Genomic DNA, 22,863 nt, shown 5'->3' on the forward strand with positions numbered 1-22,863 from the left:
TCTTCCCTATTTTTAAATTTTGCCTTTACATAAGTGAACCTGAGTGCTTAGTTTGTTTGTTTTTTTATCTTTGAGACTTGCAACATAATATCAGCTTGGTTTGAATCATTCTCACTGCTTTGTGGGTTATCTTGGAGTTGAAAAGTGTGGCACTGGAAAAGTGATGTGATTCAGGAATGTCATGAAGGGCTTAAGCCAGAAATGTCGAGGCTCCTCCTCAGATGCTGCCTGACCTGCTGTGCTTTTCCAGCACCACCCTTTCCAACTCTCCTCTCCAGCCTCTGCAGTCATCACTTTCTTCTGGGTTATCTTGGAGGTGATGATGTTCCCTATGGTAGAGATCACAGCGGAGGGAGTTTCAGGAATGTCTTGCTGAATAGATTACTTCCTGCAAATTACTCTGATGTAGCTTCAATGTGCTGAGGATAAAAAGGACATGGATTGAGTCCAGTTGAAAAGGCTTTCTTTTACAATGTTTTGCTGTTTACTATACAGTGTTAATTGTGTTGTTTTGTAAAATGTGTTACTACAGGCAAAGTCTGGAGAAGTGACTCCAAGCTGTCCCTTATTATCTGACTTGCTGTATGAATCAGAGTATGACAGTCAACTTTGGATGCTGTTTGATCAAAACAAGAAGCTGGTGGGATCAGGCGATGCTTATCCTGACAGGGTAAGAGTGGTGGTTAAGGATGGGGAAATGTAATCTATGCACTGAACTGATTGAACCAATCTAACTACAAAACTGTGAAATTGACCATTTCTGTAGATGGTGATGTTAATGAATGTACTATTTATAGCTGACGCATGTGATTCTGATTTCAGAATGGTGATCACTTCACTGCAGGGCCAGAGAAGATATCAGCTTTACCAGTAGTCTGTGATTCAAATATTTGAAGAACTGCTATCTGGGAGGAAGTTTCAAGGGGAAATGTGTTTAAAATTGGAAGGTGTTTCTACAACTATGCAAGGCACTGGTCAGACCGTACTTACAATATTGTGAACAGTTTCGGTTTCCTTATCCAAGGAAAGATATACCAGCATTGGTGAATGTTGACTAGGTCAGTTCCAGAGGATGGAAGAATTTCCTGACCAGGGTAGTTTGAGTAGGTTTGGCTTATACTCAATGGAGTTTAGTAGATTAAGAGGATAGCTTATTGAAATTCTTCTGTTATTTGATAGAGTAGATGTGGAGAAGTTATTTCCACTTGTGGGAGAGTTTTGGACCAGAGGATACAATCTCGGGGTAAAGAACAAAGAAAACGTACAGCTCAGAAACAGGCCCTTCAACCCTCCAAGCCTGAGCCCATCCAAATCCACTGTCTAAACCTGTCGCCCAATTCCTAAACATCTGTATCCCTCTGCTCCCCACCTACTCATGCACCTGTCCAGACACATCTTAAATGAATCGACTGTGCCTGCCTCTACTACCTTTGCTGACAACGCATTCCAGGCACCTACCACCCTCTGTGTAAAGTATTTGCCACGTGTATCTCCCTTAAACTTTCAAGTTCTCACCTTGGTTGCATGACCTCTGGTTATTGAATCCTTCACCCTGGGAAAAAGCTTGTCTCTATCCATCCTGTCCATACCCTTCATGATTTTGTAAACCTCAATCAGGTCCCACCTCAATCTCCTTCTTCCTAATATAAACAATCCTAACCCACTCAACCTCTCTTCATAGAGAGCACCTGCCATACCAGGCAACATCCTCGTAAACCGTCTCTGCACTCTCTCCAAAGCGCCCACTTCCATTTGGTATTGTGGTGTCCAGAACTGTACACAGTATTCTAAATGAGGCCAAACCAAAGTCTTGTACAATTTTAACATGACCTGCCAGCTCTTATATTCAGCACTCTGTCCGATGAAGGTAATCATACCAGATGCCTTCTTGACCACTCTATCCGCCTGTACAGCAACTTTCAGGATACAATGGATCTGAACTCCCAGATCTCTCTGCTCATCAACTTTTCCCAAGGCTCTTCCGTTTACTGTATAATTTGCTCTAGAATTAGACTTCCCAAAATGCATCACCTCAAATTTGCCTGGATTGAAATCCATCTGCCACTTCTCCGCCCAACTCTCCAGTCTATCTATATTCTCCTGTACTCTTTGACAGTCCCTTATGCTTTCTGCTACTCCACCAATCTTCATGTCATCTGCAAACTTGCTGATCATACCAACAGTGCCCTCTTCCAGATCATTTCTGTATATTACAAACAACAGTGGCCCCAACAGTGACCCCTGTGGAACACCACTGGTCACCTTTCTCCATTTCGAGAAACTCCCTTCAACTACTACTCTCTGTCTCCTGTTGCTCAACCAGTTCTTTATCCACCTCGCTAGAACACCCTGCACACCATGTGACTTCACTTTCCCCATTAGTTTACCATGGGGAACCTTATCAAATGCCTTACTAAAGTCCATGTATATGACGTCTACAGCCCTTCCTTCATCTATCAACTTGGTCACTTCCTCAAAGAACTCTATTAAGTTGGTAAGGCACGATCTCCCCTGCACAAAACCATGTTGCCTATGACTGGTAAGCCCCTTCTTTTCTGAACATAAATAGATTTTATCCCTTAGTACCTTCTCCAGCAACTTCCCCACCACTGACGTCAGGCTCACTGGTCTGTAGTTACTCGGAATATCCCTACTACCGTTCTTGTACAGGGGGGCAACATGAGCAGCCCTCCGGCACTTCACCTTTATTTAAGGATGCTACAAAGATATCTGTCAGGGCCCCACCTATTTCCTCTCTTGGTTCCCTCAGCAACCTGGGATAGATCCCATCCGGTCCTGGGGATTTGTCCACCTTAATAACCTCTAGCCTACCCAACACATCTTCCCTACTTAAGTTAACATGATCCAGAGTAATCAAACTTCTATCTCTAATCTCAACAATCATCATATCCCTCTCCTCAGTGTGCATTGATGCAAAGTAATCATTCAGAATCTCACTCATTTTCTCAGGTTCAAGACACAGCCTTCCTTCCTTATCCTTTAGTGGACCAATACTTTCTCTAGTTACTTACTTGCTTCTTATATAAGAATAAAAAGCTTTGAAATGCCTGTCCTGCATTGTTTTTAGCCTATCTTTGAAAGCCTTCCACACATCAAATGTGGATTTCCCTTCAAATAGCTGTGTCCAATCCACATTTCCCAACTCCTGCCTAATTTTGAGATAATTGGCCTTGACCCAGTTTAGTACTTTTCCCTTAAGACCACTCTCATCTATGTCCATGAGTATTCTAAAACTTACAGGATTGTGGACACTGTTCTCAAAGAAATCCCCCACCTGGCCTGGCTCGTTCCCCAGTACCAGGTCCAATACGGCCCCTTCTCTTGTCGGACTATTGACATACTACTCTAGAAAATTCTCCTGGATACTTCTTATAAATTCTGCCCCATCCAGACCTCTGACACTAACTGTATCCTAGTCCATGTCGAGAAAATTAAAACCTCCCATCACCACCACCCTGTTGTCTCTACATCTTTCCATAATCTGTTTACCTGTTTGTTCTTCTACCTCACCCTCACTGTTGGGAGGTCTGTAATACAGCCCCAACAATGTAACTGCACCCTTCATATTTCTCATCTCCATCCATAATGCCTTACTACTCAAGCCCTCCATAGTGTCCTCGTTTAACACAGCCATGATATCATCTCTGACCAGCAATGCAACTCCTTCCCCCCTCCCCCCCATTTTACTTCCCTCCCTGTCCCATCTGAAGCATCTATATCCTGGGACATTTAGTTGCCAATTATTAGGCCCTTCCTTCAAGCCAGTCTCTGTGATAGTAATAACGCCATTCTCCCAGGCACCAATCCAAAACCTTAATTCACCTGCCTTACCCACTGTGCTCCTTGCATTCAAGTATATGCACTTCAGGCCACCAGTTCTTTTGTTTTCATCTGCTCTCTGCCTACTCTTCCCCTTGTTAATGCTAACTTCATGATCCTTACAGTCTCCAGTTTCCACCTGGCTGCCTACTTGTTTTCTCTTCTGTTTCCCAGCCCCCTGCCACATTAGTTTAAAACCTCCCCAACAGCAGTAGCAAAATCTCCCCCAAGGGCATTAGTTCCAGTCTGGTTCAAGTGTAGACCGTCCAATAGGTAATAGTCCCACCTTCCCCAGAACCGGTCCCAATGTCCAACAAATCTGAACCCCTCCCTCCTACATCACCCCTCAGGACACGTGTTCATCCTGCCTATTTTTTCATTTCTACACTGGCCAGCACATGACATTGGTAGTAATCCAGAGATAACTACCTTTTAGGTCCTCCTTTTTAACTTCTCTCCTGGCTCCCCAAATTCTGCTTTCAGGACCTCATCTCATTTTTACTTATATCGTTGGTGCCTATATGCACCAAGACAACTGGCTGTTCACTCTTCCCCTTTTAGAATGCTCTGCAGGGTGACATCCCTGACCCGAGCACCTGGGAGGCAACGTATCATCCGGGAGTCTCGTTTTCAGCCACAGAACCGCCTATCTACTCCCCTTACAATAGAATCCCCTATGACTATGGCCCTACAAGTCTTTTTCCCTCCTTTGGTGAGCCATCTCCACTATTTAAATAAATCTGTGAAATTCTATACATGGGACACTCGAGCTGGATTGTTAAGGATATTCAAGGTTGAGAGAGACAATATTTTTGTTTAATTAGTGCGGAAATCAAGGCTTGTGGAGGTATTGGTGAGGAATAAATCAGGAACAGGGAGTTGAGGGTTATCAGATTAGCAACAATCTCATTGAATGGCCTGCTTCTGCACCTACATCTTACGATGTGTTTGGGGATGGAAAAGAAGCGAGTAGGGAGAACATGAGGAAAAAAAGAGAAACATTTCTGGAGAGGTGCAATTTTTCCGACCCTGTCAAACTGAATTACAGGAAAGCTGAGGCTCAATTGAAGCCCCATCCTCTTAAAAAAAGGTGTACAATTTCTTTTTCATTTCATGTGAATGAAATTCTTAATATGCTCAATTTATCAGTACCATGATAGGGTTTCAACCATTTTTTCTTTAAGCTATTTGACCAATAGTACTGGTGCTGTTATAGAACAACAGTACTTCAGCTCTGTTCCAACTGCACTTGGGAAAATAAGGAACTCAGTTAAACTGTCACTCACACTCGTCTCAATGTGTCCGACCAAGACTCCAGATCAGAGTCAACTTATAGGGTGATGTTCCACCACAAATCTTCAATGTACTGTTCTGTATAGCATTCTGGCCTGTATCTCAGACAGGGTGGTCTCCTGTTGGAGTGGAGTGTGCCGCTCACTCGAGCCCAGCCATTCAGTGTACTATTGAACAAGTACGACACAATCAGAAGCATAAGTTCGATTTGAAACATTAACCCAAGAACAGTAAAAGCTATTGTGGCAGTACTTTATAGAAGAGCAGATGAGGTCTTCCTCCTGTTATAATTTACATTTACCCCTCAACTAGCAAAAAAATTCTTTCATTTCTATGCTGGGTAGCACGTGGCATTGATAGTAATCCTGAGATCACTACCAAGAGAATTTAAGAGAGAATGTGATGTATGCAAATTGGCTGCTACATTTCCTACAACATTGACTTCACTTTGAAAGTATTAAATTGGTTGCTGATTGCTAAAGGTGCGATTGAAATGCAAGTCTCTGTTCCTTCTAAATATGAGTCAAATACAAAACATTGATTTTGAAGTGTGTTGAAGGTGTATCTCTTTTTGTCAAAATGGCTTGTTCATGAAATGTTTTGTTGTTTTTTTCACAGTACTCACTAAAACTGGATAAAGGGGACTATGTGATACGCCTGCAGATTCGCCATGAGGCGCTGAGTGAGTTGGAGCATTTAAATGATCTGCCATTCCAAATCGATCGCAAGCTCCCAACTCCACTGAACTTGGACGTCTACCGAACCCATGTCAACGCGCTACTCAACAAGAGCAAGTTTTGCTCACTTACATTGCCCCCAAAATACACGGTTCCATTCTACGTCACTTCATTGCCGGATGACAAGTAAGTAATTGGTCCAAGATTTACAGAATCTGACCAGTTAAAGACTGAAAAAGGAAATATACAGCATCTTTCTACAAGATCTTGCCATTCCATCATGCTGGCTCTGCTCCTAGTGGTCTGGTATGAATACCCATCAGGCAAACCCTGTCCTGGGGTATATGTATTTTTGAAGAGTTCCTCATTTTCAGTAGTGTTTATGACTATGCCCAAGTTTCAAAAAAAAAGAATAACTGCTCATGTCTACACAAAGAAAAGAAATGATAATGCAGTTGTCATGTTTAATTATTTAATAGTGTGGAGCATGAGAACCATCATTTGGGTACGGGAAATACAAAGTACTGTTTAATTTACCATAATAGCCTCGATGAATGTTGGTCCATATCTCTTTTGTAAGGTTTTATTCATCTCTCACATTGTGAAATTAAGTCAGGGCACTCTAAAGCCTTTTATTTCTCATCATTCAGGAAGAAAACTTGCAGTTCTTTAATCCTGTCATCATGACATTTCCAAGAAAATTCACAGCCAAGGAATTAATTTGGGAGTGTTACTAGTTGTTGTGATGAGGCCAAATGCAGGGGCAGTTTGAACTCAGTAAAATCCCACAAATGAGATGACTGATCAGCGAATGTGTTTTTAGGGACAGGAGTAGGCCATTCAGGTCCTCGACCCTGCTCTGACATTCAGTGAGATCCTGGGTGATCTGTGACCTAACTCCATACACCTGTTTTTGGCCCATGTCCTTCATACCTTTGCTTATCAAGAAATTATGTATCTCCGATTTAAAATTTAACAACTGAACCTGCATCCACTGCAGTTTATGGAAGAGAATTCCAAACACCTACCGCTTTTCGTGTATAGAAGTGCTTTCTAATATTTCTCCGAAATTACCTGACCCTAATTCTCAGACTATGTCCCCTATTTCTAAAATGTCCAACCAGTGGAAATATTTATCTTTATCTACACTATCTTTTCCCATTAATATCTTGAAGACTCCCATCACCCTTAACCTTCTAAATTCTGAAAAAAAGATCTAATTTGTATAATCTCTCCTCATATTTTGGCAACTGAAATCCAGGTATCATTCTTGTAAATCTATTCACATTGACTGAGGAACGACTATTAAGTTTAACAGAAGGAAAATAGTAGAATCATTCAACACAAAAGGAGGACTTTCATGTCTGGGTCAACTCTCTGATGATCCCCACGTCCCTAGCAGTCAGCTCTTACCCCGTAACCTTGCCAACCTTAAGAAAAAAAAACACACAGACTCCATTAGCTAGTATATACAAAGAGAAAAGACAGCCTAATTAGAAGGGATGAAATTGAGTAAATCAGGAGAAATTGTCTTCACTGGCAGGAGTGTCAGAAACCAGAGGGGGCTGATTTAAACTAATTAGTAACAACAGAAAGGAGATGGAGAAATAAAGAAATGCAGTGAGTATATTCCAAATCCGTACAACTGACTGACAGGGGACTAGAAGCAGCTGTGTTTGTCCTGTTCAAAAGGGAAATGGATTAATAGTTAAAAAGGAAATAAAATACAGGGATTTGGGGAAGGAGCAAGGTCAGTGAGATCAATTTGAGAGCTCTCCCACTGATCCAATCAAGGCAGAAAGGCCCCTTGGCCTCCTTTATGATTCAATGTTTTTGGTTCAACTGTTGTTACATTCAAAATGTAACAGATAAACTATGAAAATATTTAGTGTTGCAGTGCAGTGCAAAAGCCTTCGAGGTAGGAGGGAGAAAAGGCAATAGATCAGAGTCACAGTCAGAACGTTCTTTTCTTACAAGCAGTTTGAGATTTGTTCCACTCAACAGACTCCATCCAGTGAATATATTATCCCTTTGTCCCCAACCTCCTTCAGCTTTCATTTTCTGACACCAGATCTACCTTATGGGGCTGACTGACCTACTGTGTATTCCCAGCATTTTCTGTTTCTGCGAATGTTTCTGTCTCAGTGTGCAACAAGGTGGAATTCATTTCCTCTTTCATCCTCCAGAGTTCCAAAAGGAATTGAAATTGGTTGCCAACTCACTGGAACGCTCACACTTTCGAAAACGGAAATGGGCAAGAAAGCTGTAAGTCTTGTTATTTATCTCGTCACACAGGCACCAACCTAGTCTCTTGTTCATTATGTTTGTTCCTTAATGAGAGGTGGCATCTGTTACACATTGGCACAAACTATAGGTGTAGCTCTTCCCTGTTGCATGTGTAAAGGAACATGGGACCAAGGATAAAATATTAAGCCCTCTGGGCATTTCTGAGATTCTGTTAGTTTGAGTTTGATCTGAATCTGAATTAATTGTTTGTCTTTGTTCAATATCACTTTATAGGGCAGGGATCGTTTAGCTAGAAACCACAGCATCAGCTGGTTTTGGATAAAGGATATTTTCGGTTTTGGGTCCACTGTAGGCCTTTGGGAAAGAATCTTTTCCTTGACCATAAGGATCTAAACAGACCTAAAAGGATTTTTTTTTCCCCAAAGGATTCAAACTCTGTGTATTGACAAGTTTGTTCAGGTCCACATTTGAAAAGACCTTTGGTTTTTCGATCTTCTTAGCTTTCAAGCGTACAGATAATGAGTACCTGACCTATATACCTTACCTATCAAAAATCTAATTTTTAAAATGTTTTCGTGGGATGGTTGACTAGGCCAATATTTCTTTCCCATCCCAAATTGCCCTGAGAAAATGGTGGTTAGCTGCTTCTTTGAGCTGCTGTTTTCCATGTGAAGTGAGTGCATCCATGCAGCTGTTAGGGAGGGAGTTTGATATAATTTTGTCCCAGCATTAGTGAATAAATGGAGGTCAGGATAACGTGTAGCTCAGAAGGGAACCCGCAGGGAGTCCTTCAGCACCACAGCCTTCCAGTTGACAAACCTCAAAAATATTGCTCCCTTTCATGTTGGAAAGTGTTTCCTATTCTTATTGCAGAGTAATCTAGCTCCACATTTAAGATTTCGTTGACGCAAAATGTTAACCCTGTTTTTCCGCCAGCGGATGTTGTCAGATGTGCTGAGTATTTGCAGCGCTTCTTGTTTTTCTCTAAGATTGCGTCCCCTTGTTCAAAGGTAAACTGGTCAAATTGCCCTTTAACCTTCTGCATTCAAGGGAATGCATGTGTAACCCATGCAACTAATCTTTCAGTTTTAATGTTTTAAACGCCAGGGCTATTCTGAAGAGCCTATGGGATATCATCTCCAAACCCCGTTTATTCAGTCTTCCTTGACATCTGATTTTTGTGTTGTGGAGAAATGTGATGGTGATGAACCACATTCTTTAGTCGACACAATTAATGCACTCCTCAGTTGCAAGCACACTCAACTCTCTAAGTTATATTGTTTTGTGTCATTGTGCTCCTTCCTTGCCACGTGTTCACAATCTTCGTCCTTGTATTTAAACCAATTGTGTATTAGTCCATCCCTATTTCTGTAACCTCCTCCCCTGCCTTTGCAACTGGAAGCACGTCTCTGATGTGCCGCAGTTTTCATGTGGAGGTGCTGTTGTTGGACGGAGGTGGACAAAGTCAGAAGTCACATGAAACCAAGTTATAGTCCAACAGTTTTATTTGAAGTCACAAGTTTTTGGAGCACTGCTCTGTCATCAGGTGAAATGACTTCACCAGAACATTCTAAACTGACATCTCAGGTGGGCAGAACATGTCCCAAACCATTGTTTTGAAGAAAAGTAAACTGATACCAGCTAGAAGGGCAACAGCAGTAGGCACGTGGGAATACCATTGCCTGCAAGTTCTCCTTCAGAAATGAAAAAGAGTCATACTGGACTCAAAATGTTAACTCTGTTTCTGCCTCCACAGACGCTGTCAGACCTGCTGAGTTTCTCTGGCAGTTTCTGTTTGGTTTCAGATTTACAACATCCACAGTATTTTGTTTTCGTCAACTTCAACAATGAGCCATAAATTCCAATCACAGCCAGAAACTCTACATCTGACCCTGAATGGACACGAAAATGTACAGTTGCATTTAGTCTGGGCGTCAGTTAGCTGAGTTGGCTGGATGGCTAGTTTGTGATGTCGTGGGATGGTTGATTCAATTTCCATACCATCTGAGTGTTTGTTTTAATTCTTTGGCGGTCAGCCTCAGCAGTCTTTAAACCTAGTATCCGGGAGTTGAGCAGATATTATGTTGGTTTTCATGAATAAATGCTCCAAGTGCAGAGCTGCAGCAGAAGGCTGCATCAGTTGCATGGATTGTTGGGTATTTTTTCAGGTCCAAGGACTGTCTGCTATTGAATATTTGACTATTGCTCTGGGATCTCTTCACTGGAAGAGCTGCTTCATCTTGGAAGTGGGACCTGAGTCTGAGGTTACCGTGAAGGTTTCACCTTCTCAACTTTGCCCCTCACCTGAGGGGTGGTGATCCTCAGGTTAAACTCACCATTGGTTGTTCCCTCTCTTAAGAGAGCATTGCTATTGTCCTCTGGAATTATGACTACTTCACCAATGGATTATCAGCATTTTAAGTCATCGGCTGCAAATGCTTTGAGAGCTCTCTGTTGTGAATGGCGCGATAAAAATGTGCACTGATTTGTTCTTTTGCATCTGAAATCCATGATTATGTTCATTTTTCTGTGAAAGTACAAGCCTGGCTGCTTGGTATGAATCAGCTGTTGGTATCCATGGTTTGTAAGTGTTGACTTTAGAGTGACTGTTTTTGTGCTACTGTGACTTAGTTACCAAATTATGGGATGCAGTGGAGGCTATCCCTTTTAACAGGGTGAAGTGATATTTGTGCAGAGCGACTCTATTTGTGACATAATGGAACCTCCCCAGAGTAGATGAATCATTCTGCAACTCGGCTGTTTCTGTAGATGCAGGTGTTGAGCACTGATTGTCCTGTGTCTGTGTTTATGATTTGTTCTGGCTGGTTAGTGATTTCACAGTTGCAGGTGATTGCTCTATTAGGAAGTGAATGTCATGGCTCTGTGTACACAGTGATTTGTCAACCACCGATTCTGCACCTGGAAACTCGAGACAGGTCATTTCTATTACCAAGAAACAGGAGTGTTTTAACCCTGTTACAAAAACAATATGCTGTGGTGCTGGAGATCTGGGGAAAAAAAAACATCAAATGCTGAACTGGCTCAGCAGGCCTGCCAAGAGAAAAGCAGAGTTAATGTTTCAGATCTGAAACCTTTTCATCTCTGGTGACAACACAACAACAGCTTACATTTATATAGAGTCTTTAAACGAGTAGGACATCTCAAGCCATTTCACAGCTGCATTATCAGACAAATGTTTGGCACGGAAATATAAAGAGGTACATGTTAAGGAATATCTTACAGGAGAGAGAGAGATGGCAAGGTTTAAGAGTGAATTCCAGAGCTTAGGCTGCAGACAGCACAAGACACTGTCTTGAATGGTGGGCCACTTCCAGGCATGTGGTTTGAGGGGCCACCGCAGTACATAATGCTTAGTACCAGACGACAGAGTCTTACCAGAGCTCAGTAACTGAGCTTGGTGGATTTCAGACTGTTCTGGGGAATGGGATAAACATTGCAACATAGTCAGGAGATGCCTTTCCTCTCTCCCCTTTCTTTTGACCAACCCCTCCCCAATTCCTTGGTCCCTCAATGATCTCCACTTCCCAAGTGATTGTGCTGAATACCAAGGCAAATCAGACCCTGAGTCCCCTCTGAGTTCTTCCCACTGCCCTCATTTAGAAGTGTCTGTTTTAATTCTTTGACAGTCAGCCTCAGCAGTCTTTAAACCTTGTGTCCAGGAGTTGAGCAGATATTGTGTTGGTTTTCATGAATAAATGCTCCAAGTGCAGAGCTGCAGCAGAAGACTACATCAGTTGCATAGATTGCTAGGTTTTTTTTATGCCCAAGGAATGCCTGCAGTTGCACTTTTGACTGTTGCTCCGGGATCGCGTCACTGGAAGAGCTGCTTCATTGTCAAAGTGGCACCTGAGTCAGAAATAATAACGCAGATTGATTGAATTAAAAAAATCCTTTTTTGGTGGGGGGGAGGTGGGGTGGGGTTTGGGGGGGATGGTGCAGAGGTGGTGTCTTGACAGAGTAGATGTGAAGAAGTTGTTTCATCTTCTGGGAGAATCCTGAACTAGGGGTCACTTTAATAAGACCTATTTAAAATAGAGTATTGCCCAAAATGTTTTATCTCCATTTTCAATTTTGGATCTTGCCTTCTGAGGAACGGATATTTGAATATTTTTAAGGCACAACTAAATACATTCTTGGTAAGCAAAGAGGGAAAATGTTGTTGAAATAGACAAGAATGTAGATTTATAATTACAATCTGATCAACCATGATCTTATGAAATGGCATGGCATGCTTGTGGGACCTAATTGCCTACTCTTTGCTCCTTGTTCATATGTTTCTCTCTCCACTGATGCTGTCATACCTGATGAGCATTACCGGCATTTTCCGGTTTTATGTCTACTACGCTGTTGGTGAATTTGCCACAACAAAAGTGACTGATTCCTACTGATCCTGTGAGTAATTTCTGTGTAATTGATTATTTTCAGGATGTACACAGTTTGTACTACCATCTCATATCACCTCCAAATAAGACCAAGGATGGAAACAAAGAAAAGTCCAGCAAAGAGAAGGAGAAAGAACCAAAGGAAATGTTCGAAGAGGCCATTCGAGATCTCAAAATACAATGGCTACCCAAGTATGGAACACAAATACACCTAATTTCTTAGGAACAAATAGTGAGCAAGATAATATATAGCTGGCAGTGAAGATGGGGTGCTCAAACACGAGCTCGTAGCTATAGTAACCTTGCTGCAAGAGAGCATTTGTCCTGTTTTTCACCCAGTTCAAAATTTGGGTTGCTAGTTTGAAGGTTTGTGTGAGTATTGGCTAATATTCTGGTGTGAGTTGTTGACTGATTAATTATCCCATCAGAAATGCAAACCCATCTCCTAGTGTTGTTACAGAACCATTGTACCTTTTTATTTACATAACCCAGAATTGGATTATATTCCTATGGCTAGCTGAAGATCAGTGTTCCACCTTGATAAAGCTGGTATTTGTTTATCTGCAAGGATATCATAAACCTATCAAGGAGTATTCATTACCTTTATACTCACTGAAAGCAGTTTTATTACTTGCTCGTATATTTGGTAGAATTAATGGAACAGGTGCGGGACAGGATTTCATTTCGGGTCAAGGATCTTACATCAGAACTTGGAAATCAGAAAAAAAAATCATCGAATTGAACCATTAACTCTGTTTATCTCTCTGCAGACCTGCTGAATACTTCCCGTGCATTCTGTTTAATTTCAGATTAGCTGCATTCACACTGTTCAGTTTCTGTTATTGTTTGTCATCATGGCATTATTGGGAGTCATTTCACATCTTTGAATTGGAAGGTTGAGGATTTGAGTTTCACCCTAAATCCCTGAACATTAAAACCTACACCAGTACTCTTGCAGTCATGGGGAAGCGTTGTATTGCTGGAGGTGCCATCTTTTGGATAAGCCATGAAATTGAGTCTGTTTCTGCCCTTTCAGATGCATTTGAACTATCTGATGATATCATTTGAAAAGACCAACAGAGTCTTCAACAGTGTCCAGCCAAATATTTATTCCTTTACAAATGCCTCACGTTGGATTTATTGTCACGTGTACCAAGGCACAGTAAAAAGCTTTGTCTTGCGAGCAATGCAGGCAGATCACAGAGTTAAGTAGCATAGATAGTAAATAATAGGTAAACAGCAGCAAAAACAAAGACACAGGTACCGGCGAACGCTAAAAGTTCGTAAGTCCATTCAGTATTCTCGCAACAATAGGGTGGAAACTGTTGGGAAACTGGGGGTGTGTGTGTGTGTGTGCGTGTGCGCGCGCGCGCGCGCGCGTGTGTGTGTGTGCGCTCTCTCAGGCTTGTGTATCTTCTCCCCGATGGTAGAGGTTGTAGAAAAGCATTGCCAGGGTGGGATGGATCTTTGAGAATGCTGGCGGCCTTTCTTTGACAGCGGACTTATAAAAGTTGGCAAGGGTATTTGCTATCATGCCAAATTTTCTCAGCTGCCTGAGAAAGAAGAGACGTTGTTGGGTCTTTATAACCAGACTGTCCACATGAAGAGTCCAAGAAAGCTTGTTGGGGATGACCACTCCCAGGAGCTTGATGCTGTCCACTCGTTCCACCTCTGTGCTGTTAATGTGTAGGGGGACATGAGTAACATCCCGCTGAAAGTCAATAATGAGTTCCTTGGATTTGTCGGCATTAAGAGCTGGGTTATTCTCAGTGCGCCATTTTTCCAGGTCTTCCCCCTCCCACCTGAGATTCGACCAACTGTGGTGGTGTCATCAGCGAACCTGTAAATGGCATTAGTCTGGTATTTGGCGATGCAGTCACAGATATACAGTGAGTACAGTAGGGGGCTGAGTACACACCCTTGTTGAGTGTTAGTGAGGTTGAAATATTGTCCCTAATCTTCAGTGATTGTGGCCAGTGAGTCAGGAAACTGAGGATCTAGTTGCAGAGAGTGGGGCTTAGTCCGAGATCACTAAGTTTAGTAATCAGTCTCAAGAGGATAATAGTGTTGAAGGCTGAACTGTAGACAATGAGTCAGATTCTTACGTAGCTGTTCTTGGTGTCAAGATGTTCTTGGGAGGAGTAAAGGGCAAGTGATATGGCATCTAACGTGGATCTGTTATAATTTGGAAATTGGAGTGGGTCAAGAGTATTGGGGAGGCTGGAGATGATTAATGTCATGACCAGCCTTTCAAAGCACTTCATGGCCACTGAGATTAGGGCCACTGGGCGGTAGTCATTGAGACATGCTGCATGAACCTTCTCAGGCACAGGGATGATGTTGACCCTCCTGAAACAGGCAGGGACAGTGGCCTGCTACAGGGAGAGGTTGGAGATATCTGAGAAGACCTCTGCCAGTTGGTCTGCGCATGCTCTGAGTGCACAGCCTAGTATTCCGTCTGGTCCCATCGCTTTCCTTGGATTCATACGAAGGAAAACTGATCTGACCTTCATGCAGTGACTGTTGGGATAGGTTCATCAGAATAGGTGTTACCTCTCTGCCGGAATTCTGCTCAAAGCGAGCACCATAGGCGTTGAGACGATCTGGGAGGGATGTGTCATCGTCTCCTGTCTTGCACTGTCTCTTTTTAGAACCTGTGATTTCATTCAGTCCTTGCCAAAGTTGCCGGGTGTCTGTCTGGGTGTCTAGTTGGATCGGTATTGGTCCTTGGCTGTCTTAATGGCTCTGTGATTGCTGCATATGCTCATTAGTCCGATTAGAAACACTGCAGCCAATCAGGAGATCAAAAATCCAGCCCCATGGCACTATTTTGAAGAAAAGCAAAGGAAGGTTTTCTTGATGTCCTGGCAAAAAACAATCCTCCATGAACATTACAATAATAAAGATTTTCTGCCCATTATCATATTGCTGTTTATTGAAATTTGTGGAGTGTAAATTAGCTGTCACTCTTCCTACATCGCAACAGTTCAAAACAGTATCACCATACGCTATAAACAGCTCTGAGACAAGATGCTCATGAAAAGAGCAAAGTTGTGATTTTTTTTCCATTTATTTGGTCTCTAAATCCCTTTAAAATTGAAAGTTTAAATATTAGTAATTGTCAGAGCACTTCTCTCCACATGTTCCCTTTCTCAAAGGGCTACTTGCCACATACATCCCTCATTTCTGCTGATTTCCCATTTTATCCAAAGATATCTGTCTTTTGTTTCCAAACTAATTCCTGCATGCCCTGAACAAATGTGAATACTTTCTTCTGTTACAGGTTGGATCTGCACGAGGAATTGGTATCAGAGTACCCCAAGCACTTGCCTGTACATATCGCTAATCTTTCCAACCTCAACTCATCAAAGGTGTGTTTTACCTCGAACTTGACATTGCTGTCCTGCTGTTTTTCATTTCCACATTGTGTTCACTTCAAGCAGTTATATAAGCAGGTTATTTTTCAGATGATGTGCAAACATCTCCAATAAGGAGGTTGTGGCAAGATGGTAATGGCACTGGACCAGTAATCTAGAGGCCCAGGTCAATGCTGTAGGGGCATGGTTTCAATTTCCACTGTGGCAGCTGGCGCAATTTGAATTCAGTAATTTAAATGTCTGAAATTTAAAGCTATTCTCAGTAATAGTGACCATGACAACTGTCTCCTTTAGTAAAAACTGACCTGGTTCACATCATTCATTCAGGAAGGAAAGCTTCCCTCGTCTGGCCTACATGTGACTCCAGACCCACAGCAATGATGTTAACTCTTAGCTTTCCTCTTAAGACGTCCCAGAAAGACTATAGGAACTGGAGTAGGCCATTCAGCCTTTTGACGAAAATGAGGACTGCAGATGCTGGAGATTAGAGTCAAGATTAGATTAGAGTGTTGCTGAAAAAGCACAGCAAGTCAGGCAGCATCCAAGGAGCAGGAAAATCAACGTCTCGGGCAGGAGCCCTTCATCAGGAACGTCCTCCTGCCCGAGATGTAGATTTTCCTGCTCCTCGGATGCTGCCTGACTTGCTGTGCTTTTTCAGCACCACACTAATCTTGACTCATTCAACCTGCTCCACTCGGACAGTTAGGATGGGTACCAAATACTCCTCTTCCCAGTGACCCCCACATCCTGTGAGCTGGTGTTTGTTGCCCTGAGAAGGTGGTGGTAGGCTTTTTCTAACCATGGAATGAAACTGAATGTCTTATTAGGCCAGGACAAAACTCAGTTAAGTTGTGGGACTAGTGTCATATGTAGTTGCAGACCAGGTAAGAGGGGGGAAGTTTTCTTCCCTATAATGAGCTGCTTAGATTTTTGTTGGAGCTGTTTTTGTTTATTTCGAGATTTTATTAAACGGTTGAATTCAGATTCTCGGGCTGTAATACGATTTGAACTTAGACTGTCGAAACTTTGCTTCCCTTTCTCAGGATCGGATGAAGAGACTTGATGAAATTATTCAAGCAGCTGACGTAGTTATCTCCCACATTGATCAAAGTGCCCTGGTTACCTATTTGGCCATGAAAAATGACCCAAGACCAGATGCTGCCGCTATCAAAAGGTACCTTGTCAAAACGCATGTGTCTGCAGTCAGAAAGCGTAGGCCGAAAAAATATCAAAATATTGAGTGTCCAGTTTGCCTCCCTCAGCTCGTGATGGCTGGAGCATCATGATTGGACAGTTCCAACTGCTGCCCTTGCAGTCCCAGCAGGAGCAGACCCAGAATATAAAACCCGACCTAATGACAGGTGTAGAATATATCGCTCTTTAAGCTCATCTGAGTAATCACAGCACTTAAAACTCCTGTTAAAGTTAGAAGCTATTAGCTGCTTATGTTTAAGCAGATGTGTGCTCATAACTATAGCAACAGTGACATCTGCAGGGAATTAATGCAGGCAAGAAATACTTATAAATCTTTAACCAGCGCTTGACTTTTAGAATATTTTTATTGTTAGCAATCATGTACATTTGTCCCATAAATTTTCTATGTATCCTGCATCAAATTAAATTTTTTATATTGCAGACCTCAGACATGTAATTATCAAGACTCATACTTTCTGACTGAGTCTCCATTCTGTGGAGTCTCAGCCTGCATATTCATTACTTTCAGCAGAACATCTTGTTATTTTTATATGGGATAAGTATTACTGTGCAGTATTGTGCAACTGTGAGTAATATTATTACCAATGTTGTTCCATCCACACACTTTATTCTTTTATGGGTTGTGGGTATCACTTGCTAGGTCTCCATTTATTGTCTTTTCCTAATGAACCTTGGACAGCTGGTGGTGAGCCACTTTCTTGAGCTGCTGCAGTTGGTGTAGCTACATGGAAACATAGAAAATAGGAGTGGGAGTAGGCCATTCAAGCCCTTGAACCTGCTCTGCTATTCTTTTACAGTGCTGTTGGGAATGGAGCTTTAGGATTTTCTGGAATGTTCACCCAGCCACAAGGAAGAAATAGTGAAGGGATATTTGGAGAGTAGGGGGTAACCTTATGATGATATTATAATCTAGACCCTCGGGCTCATATTCTGGCAATATTGATTCTATATTTAATGACAACTTGCTTCACTTGCATCAAAAAGCTGCAACTCCCTCCCCAGCAGCAGCAGATGTATTCCTATAACCCAAAGTGTTTCAAGAAGGCAGCTCATCATTGCCTTCCCAAGGACAATTTGGCTCAGACTATACTTATTGTCCACTCCAATGTGCCACTCTGCCACAAATCACTGAAAACATTTAGTTCTAAGTCAGGATTGTGTGTGGCTTGGAGGGGATCCTGCGGGTGGCGATGTTTCCAGATATCATATTGTCCTTGTCTTTCTAAGAGATAAAGGTTGCAGGTTTGGAAGCTGCTGTCAAGGATGCCTTAGAAAGTTGCTGCAGTGCATCTTGTAGATGGTACATACAACTGCTACTGAGTGTTAATGGTGGAGGGAGTGATTGCTTAACGTAGTGAATGGAGTGCCAATAAAGTGGGCTGTTTTGACCTCAGTAGTGTCAATTTTCTTGAGTATTGTTAGAGCTGCACTCATTCCATCACATTCCTGTCTTGTACCTTGGAGATGGTGGACAGGTTTTAGGGTGTCAAGGTGAGTTAATTGCTGCAGAGTTCCCAACCTTTGGACTGTTTGTGAAGCCATCGTATTTATACAGCTGTTTCAGCCCAATTTCTGATCAGTGGTAGCCTTCAAGATGTTGATAGTGGGGAATGTCAAAAGAAGATGGCTAGATTCTCTCTTGTTGGAGATGGTTTTAGCCTGGCAATTGCGTATCTTGCTTCTTGTGAGTCCAAACCTGGATATTGTCCAGGTCTTAACCCACGTGACTGTGGATTACTTCAGTATCTAAAGAGCCACAAATGGTGCTAAACATTTTGCAGTCATCAGTGAATCTCCCTACTTCTGACCTTTATGATGGAGAGAATGTCATTGATGAAGTAGCTAAAAATTGCTAGATCTAGAATGTTACCCTGAGGAACTTACCTCTGAGCCAAGAGACCTAGTTTCAAGTCCCACCTGCTCCAGAGATGTATAATAACTTCTTTGAACAGGTTAATTTGAAAATACCTACCCTGAGGAATTCCTGCAGTGACTGAGATGACCAACCTTCAACAATCACAGCCATCATGATTGAGCTGAATATGACTCACACCTGCACAGAATGCTCTCCCCTTACTCCAATTGACTCCAAGTTCGCTAGAGTTCCTGACGCCACACTCCGCCAATTGCTGACTTCACATCAACGATGATCAGTCTCAGCACACCTCTGGAGTTTTGCTTTTGAACTCCTTTTGGAGTCTTTTGTCCAAATTTGGACCAAGGCTGTAAAAAAGTCAGAAACTGGCCCTAGTGGAACCTAAACTGAGTACCAGTGAGCAGGTTATTGCTGAGTAGATGCTACGTGATAGCTCTGTCAGCAATACCTTCCACCCCCTTGTTGATCGTCAGTGGTAGACTGATGGGACAGTAATTGGTAGGGTTGGATTTGTGCTGTTGTCAGGACATGCCTGGGCATATTTTTCCATGTTGGATCCAGTGTTCTAGCATACTGGACCAGCATTGGTAATTCTGGGCACAAGTCTCCAGCACTATTGCTTGACTGTTGTCAGGACCCCATACCTTTTGTAGTATCCAGTGCCTTCAGCCATTTCCTGATATCACATGAAGTGAATCAGATTGGCTGAAAACTGGTGAGACCAGTGCAGGAAGCTGAGCTGGCTCATCCATTCGGCACCTCGGGGTGAAGGTTGTTGCAAATGCTTTAGCCTTACCTTTTGCACTGATGTGCTAGGCTCCCCTTCATTGAGGAAGGGATATTATGTGGAGCCTCCTTATCCAGTGAGTTGTTTAGTTGTCTACCACTATTCCCAGCTGGATGTAGCAGGACTACAGTGCATCGATCTGATTTGTATGAGGTGGGATGCGCTTATCTCTTTACTGGTTGCTGCCTGTACTGTTTGGCCAACAAGTATTGTGTTATAACTTCAACAGGTTGACCCCATACTCTCAGATAAGCCTGGTGCTAGTGGTGGCATCAAAGGTCACCCACTTTACTGTGGACCTGCTGTCACATGTAAACCAGCCTGGGTAAAGATGACAGGTTTCCTCCTCTAAAGGGTATTAATGAACAAATGAGTTTTATGATAATTGACAATGGTTTCATTGTTACCATTTCTGAGACTAGTTTTTAAAACCAGATTCTTTTCAGTATTTATTGGGTTTAAATTCTTCTGGCATCCATGTGGGATTTGAATGCTTGTCCTCACTGGTGCTCTGGAGTATTCCTGATGTTAGTGGCAGTGACATTACTGCTGCACCTTACTTCCATGAACATATATATATAGATTGATATACATTGACTATAAATAAACATGTAGGAGAAAGTGAGGACTGCAGATGCTGGAGATCAGAGCTTAAAAATGTGTTGCTGGAAAAGCGCAGCAATTCAGGAATCCTGAAGAAGGGCTTCTGCCCGAAACGTCTATTCTCCTGTTCCTTTGATGCTGCCTGACCTGCTGCGTTTTTCTAGCAACACATTTTTAAGCTATAAATAAACGTGTAGGTAATCCCTCAAACTTTGATAGTGAAAGCTATGTATCTCCACCATGTTCCCATTGTTTATCCCTTTAATTGATGATACCATCCTGGTGAAACTGCATTGTGCACTCTCCAAGGCCCTACAACTGCACTGTGCACTCTCTAAGGCCTTACCATCCCTCCTGTTTTTATTGCTGCCCCTCTTGTGGTAATCCTTTCTTACTATGTGTTCCTATTGCTGAACGTTTCATGCAAATCCCCCAAATGTCTTTATTCCTTTATGGGATCCATTGTAGTTGATTTCACATTTCCTTCATTGCACTTCTTTGATCACAATTTCACCCATGCATTTACACAGTCTATATCTCATTGTAACTTCCTAGGCACACTTTTAGCACTAAAATATGCTCCCATAAGAGTTTCTCAGCTTATTAAGTCAGTCAGCTTGTCTGTAGAGTTATGGAAAGAGACTTGCACAGGGTAGGGTAGTGATAGCATGATGTTATTGTCACTGAGCTATTAATCCAGGTACTCAAACTTATACTCTGGGAATGCAAATCCCAACATGATAGCTGATGAAATTCGAATTCAGTAAAACTCTGGACAATCATTTAACTATCAGTTGTCATAAAAACCTATCTAGTTCACTAATGTCATCGTTACCTGGTCTGGCCTACATGTCAGTCCAAACCACAGCAATGTAATTGCCCAGAATGCAATGAGGGGTGGGCAATAAATGATCATGCCAGTGACATCCACATCTCAAAAACAAATTAAGAAGCATTGTCTAAAGGGGCATTTACTGGGTAAACTTGACAGTGAACCACCATGAAAACAGCTGTTAGGGTGAGTCTGCTAAATCTTAAAGAAGTACAGCACCTTTAAAGGAGAGAGTTAGGGAAGAAATTCCAGAGCTGGCTACTAAGAATATGATGGAGATTGGGGATGGATAAAGTTCAAAGGGTGTGCAGAAAACCTTGGAGTTTGTCAGGCTGCAGGAGTTTCCAAAGCTTAGTAAGCAATGGAAGAACAGAAAACTTACGGGTGAAGATTTTAAAACAGTGCAGTGCTGAAGCAGGAACCAATCAGCAAGGACAGGTCAGCCAGGATCCTACTGAATAGCAAATTAAAATGTTAAAATTTCAAAAACCTATCTAATTCCTCTTTCAGTACTTTTCAGTATTGATGGCTGAATGTGACTTGGCACGTGTTAGGGTAAAGACAGCAGATGCAAAAAAAAAGCTCCCTACTCACATCATAACCCCTACTGAAGCCAGTCACTCAGTATTGGACTGCCTTTCCTGTTTTCAGTGAGATGGAGAAGCAGAAGTCTGCCCTGACCGATGCCCTTTGCCTGAAGGGATGTGCACTGGCTGATACACTTCTCCAGGTCAAGTTACACAATGAGGTGGCACCAAGCAAACTCGTCTGTCACCATGAGAATGAGTGGGACCAAGTCCGCAAAAGCCTAGTAGACACGTTCGATGAAGTTCAGAAGTGGATTGATCTCACTGATAATAAGGTAAATTACAAATGTTGAGCTAAGGTGAGCATTATTTCCACCACGATTGAAGTCTGCCTTCCTCATACCAGCTGATTTAATAGCAGCTGGGCCATGCAGGTTTAAAGTTGCAATCTCAGGCTTGAATGCGAACAGCAAGAACAGTTCCCTCAGTCCCACCTGTCCTGCCACATGGTCAGAAACTGGTCCTTGCCCCAAACCCACTTCATTTGGCTTTCCTCACCCCCTGAGCAAACAAACAAATTTTAAGAATTCCAACTGACCCCCTGCATTCACTGCCTTCTTGCAGAGGAAGTTTATGATTTCTGTTACCCTGGACTTTGTTTGCTTTTGTGAAGGAAAGACATTGGCAATTTTATGCTGTTCAAGGCTGTTGGGTTGTTCCTTGGTCTGTGTTAGTGTTGCAACCCTTTGATTATTTCTGTATGAGTGTGCTGAGTTAATCTAATAACACATTGCCTCTTTGGGTGCCAGGCGCATTTTTAGCTTTTTATCAGAATCCTCCCTGCACATCAGATAGATTGATGCAAAATTGGAGTAACTGCTGAGGCTCCAACTATAATTTGGTTTTAATCCTGAGGTAATTTAACAATGCTGACATTAGTTAAATGTTCATGTATTTCCTGATTTACAGCGTCTACTGCTTCAGTCCGCACTGAGTGCATCGACACGTGATTCTGTCTCCTGTAACATGAACATTGCCTATTTATTTTGCAAGCACAGTTAATGATTGATGTATTGTGCTGAAAACATTACATCAAGTATACAACACAGGCCATTCAGCCCAGCTGCTCTTTGCCTCTGTTTATGGTGTACACTCCTTCGGATCCTTTAAATCATTTTTCCCTTTT

General features: G+C 42.3%; 1 protein-coding gene across 1 annotated transcript in view; it reads left to right on the forward strand.

Annotated features, from left to right (window-relative positions):
• The window catches only part of LOC132820352 (tripeptidyl-peptidase 2-like), a 123,123-nt gene that overhangs the window by 94,573 nt on the left and 5,687 nt on the right, over positions 1-22,863 (forward strand). Inside the window, exons 21-27 of the mRNA XM_060832395.1 lie at positions 533-670; positions 5,752-5,996; positions 7,997-8,075; positions 12,504-12,652; positions 15,744-15,831; positions 16,881-17,011; positions 21,802-22,012. Of these exons, the coding sequence (XP_060688378.1) occupies positions 533-670; positions 5,752-5,996; positions 7,997-8,075; positions 12,504-12,652; positions 15,744-15,831; positions 16,881-17,011; positions 21,802-22,012 (1,041 nt within the window). The remainder of the gene's footprint in view (positions 1-532; positions 671-5,751; positions 5,997-7,996; positions 8,076-12,503; positions 12,653-15,743; positions 15,832-16,880; positions 17,012-21,801; positions 22,013-22,863) is intronic.

This window comes from Hemiscyllium ocellatum, chromosome 11 (genome assembly GCF_020745735.1).
Source record: "Hemiscyllium ocellatum isolate sHemOce1 chromosome 11, sHemOce1.pat.X.cur, whole genome shotgun sequence".
NCBI lineage: Eukaryota > Metazoa > Chordata > Chondrichthyes > Orectolobiformes > Hemiscylliidae > Hemiscyllium > Hemiscyllium ocellatum.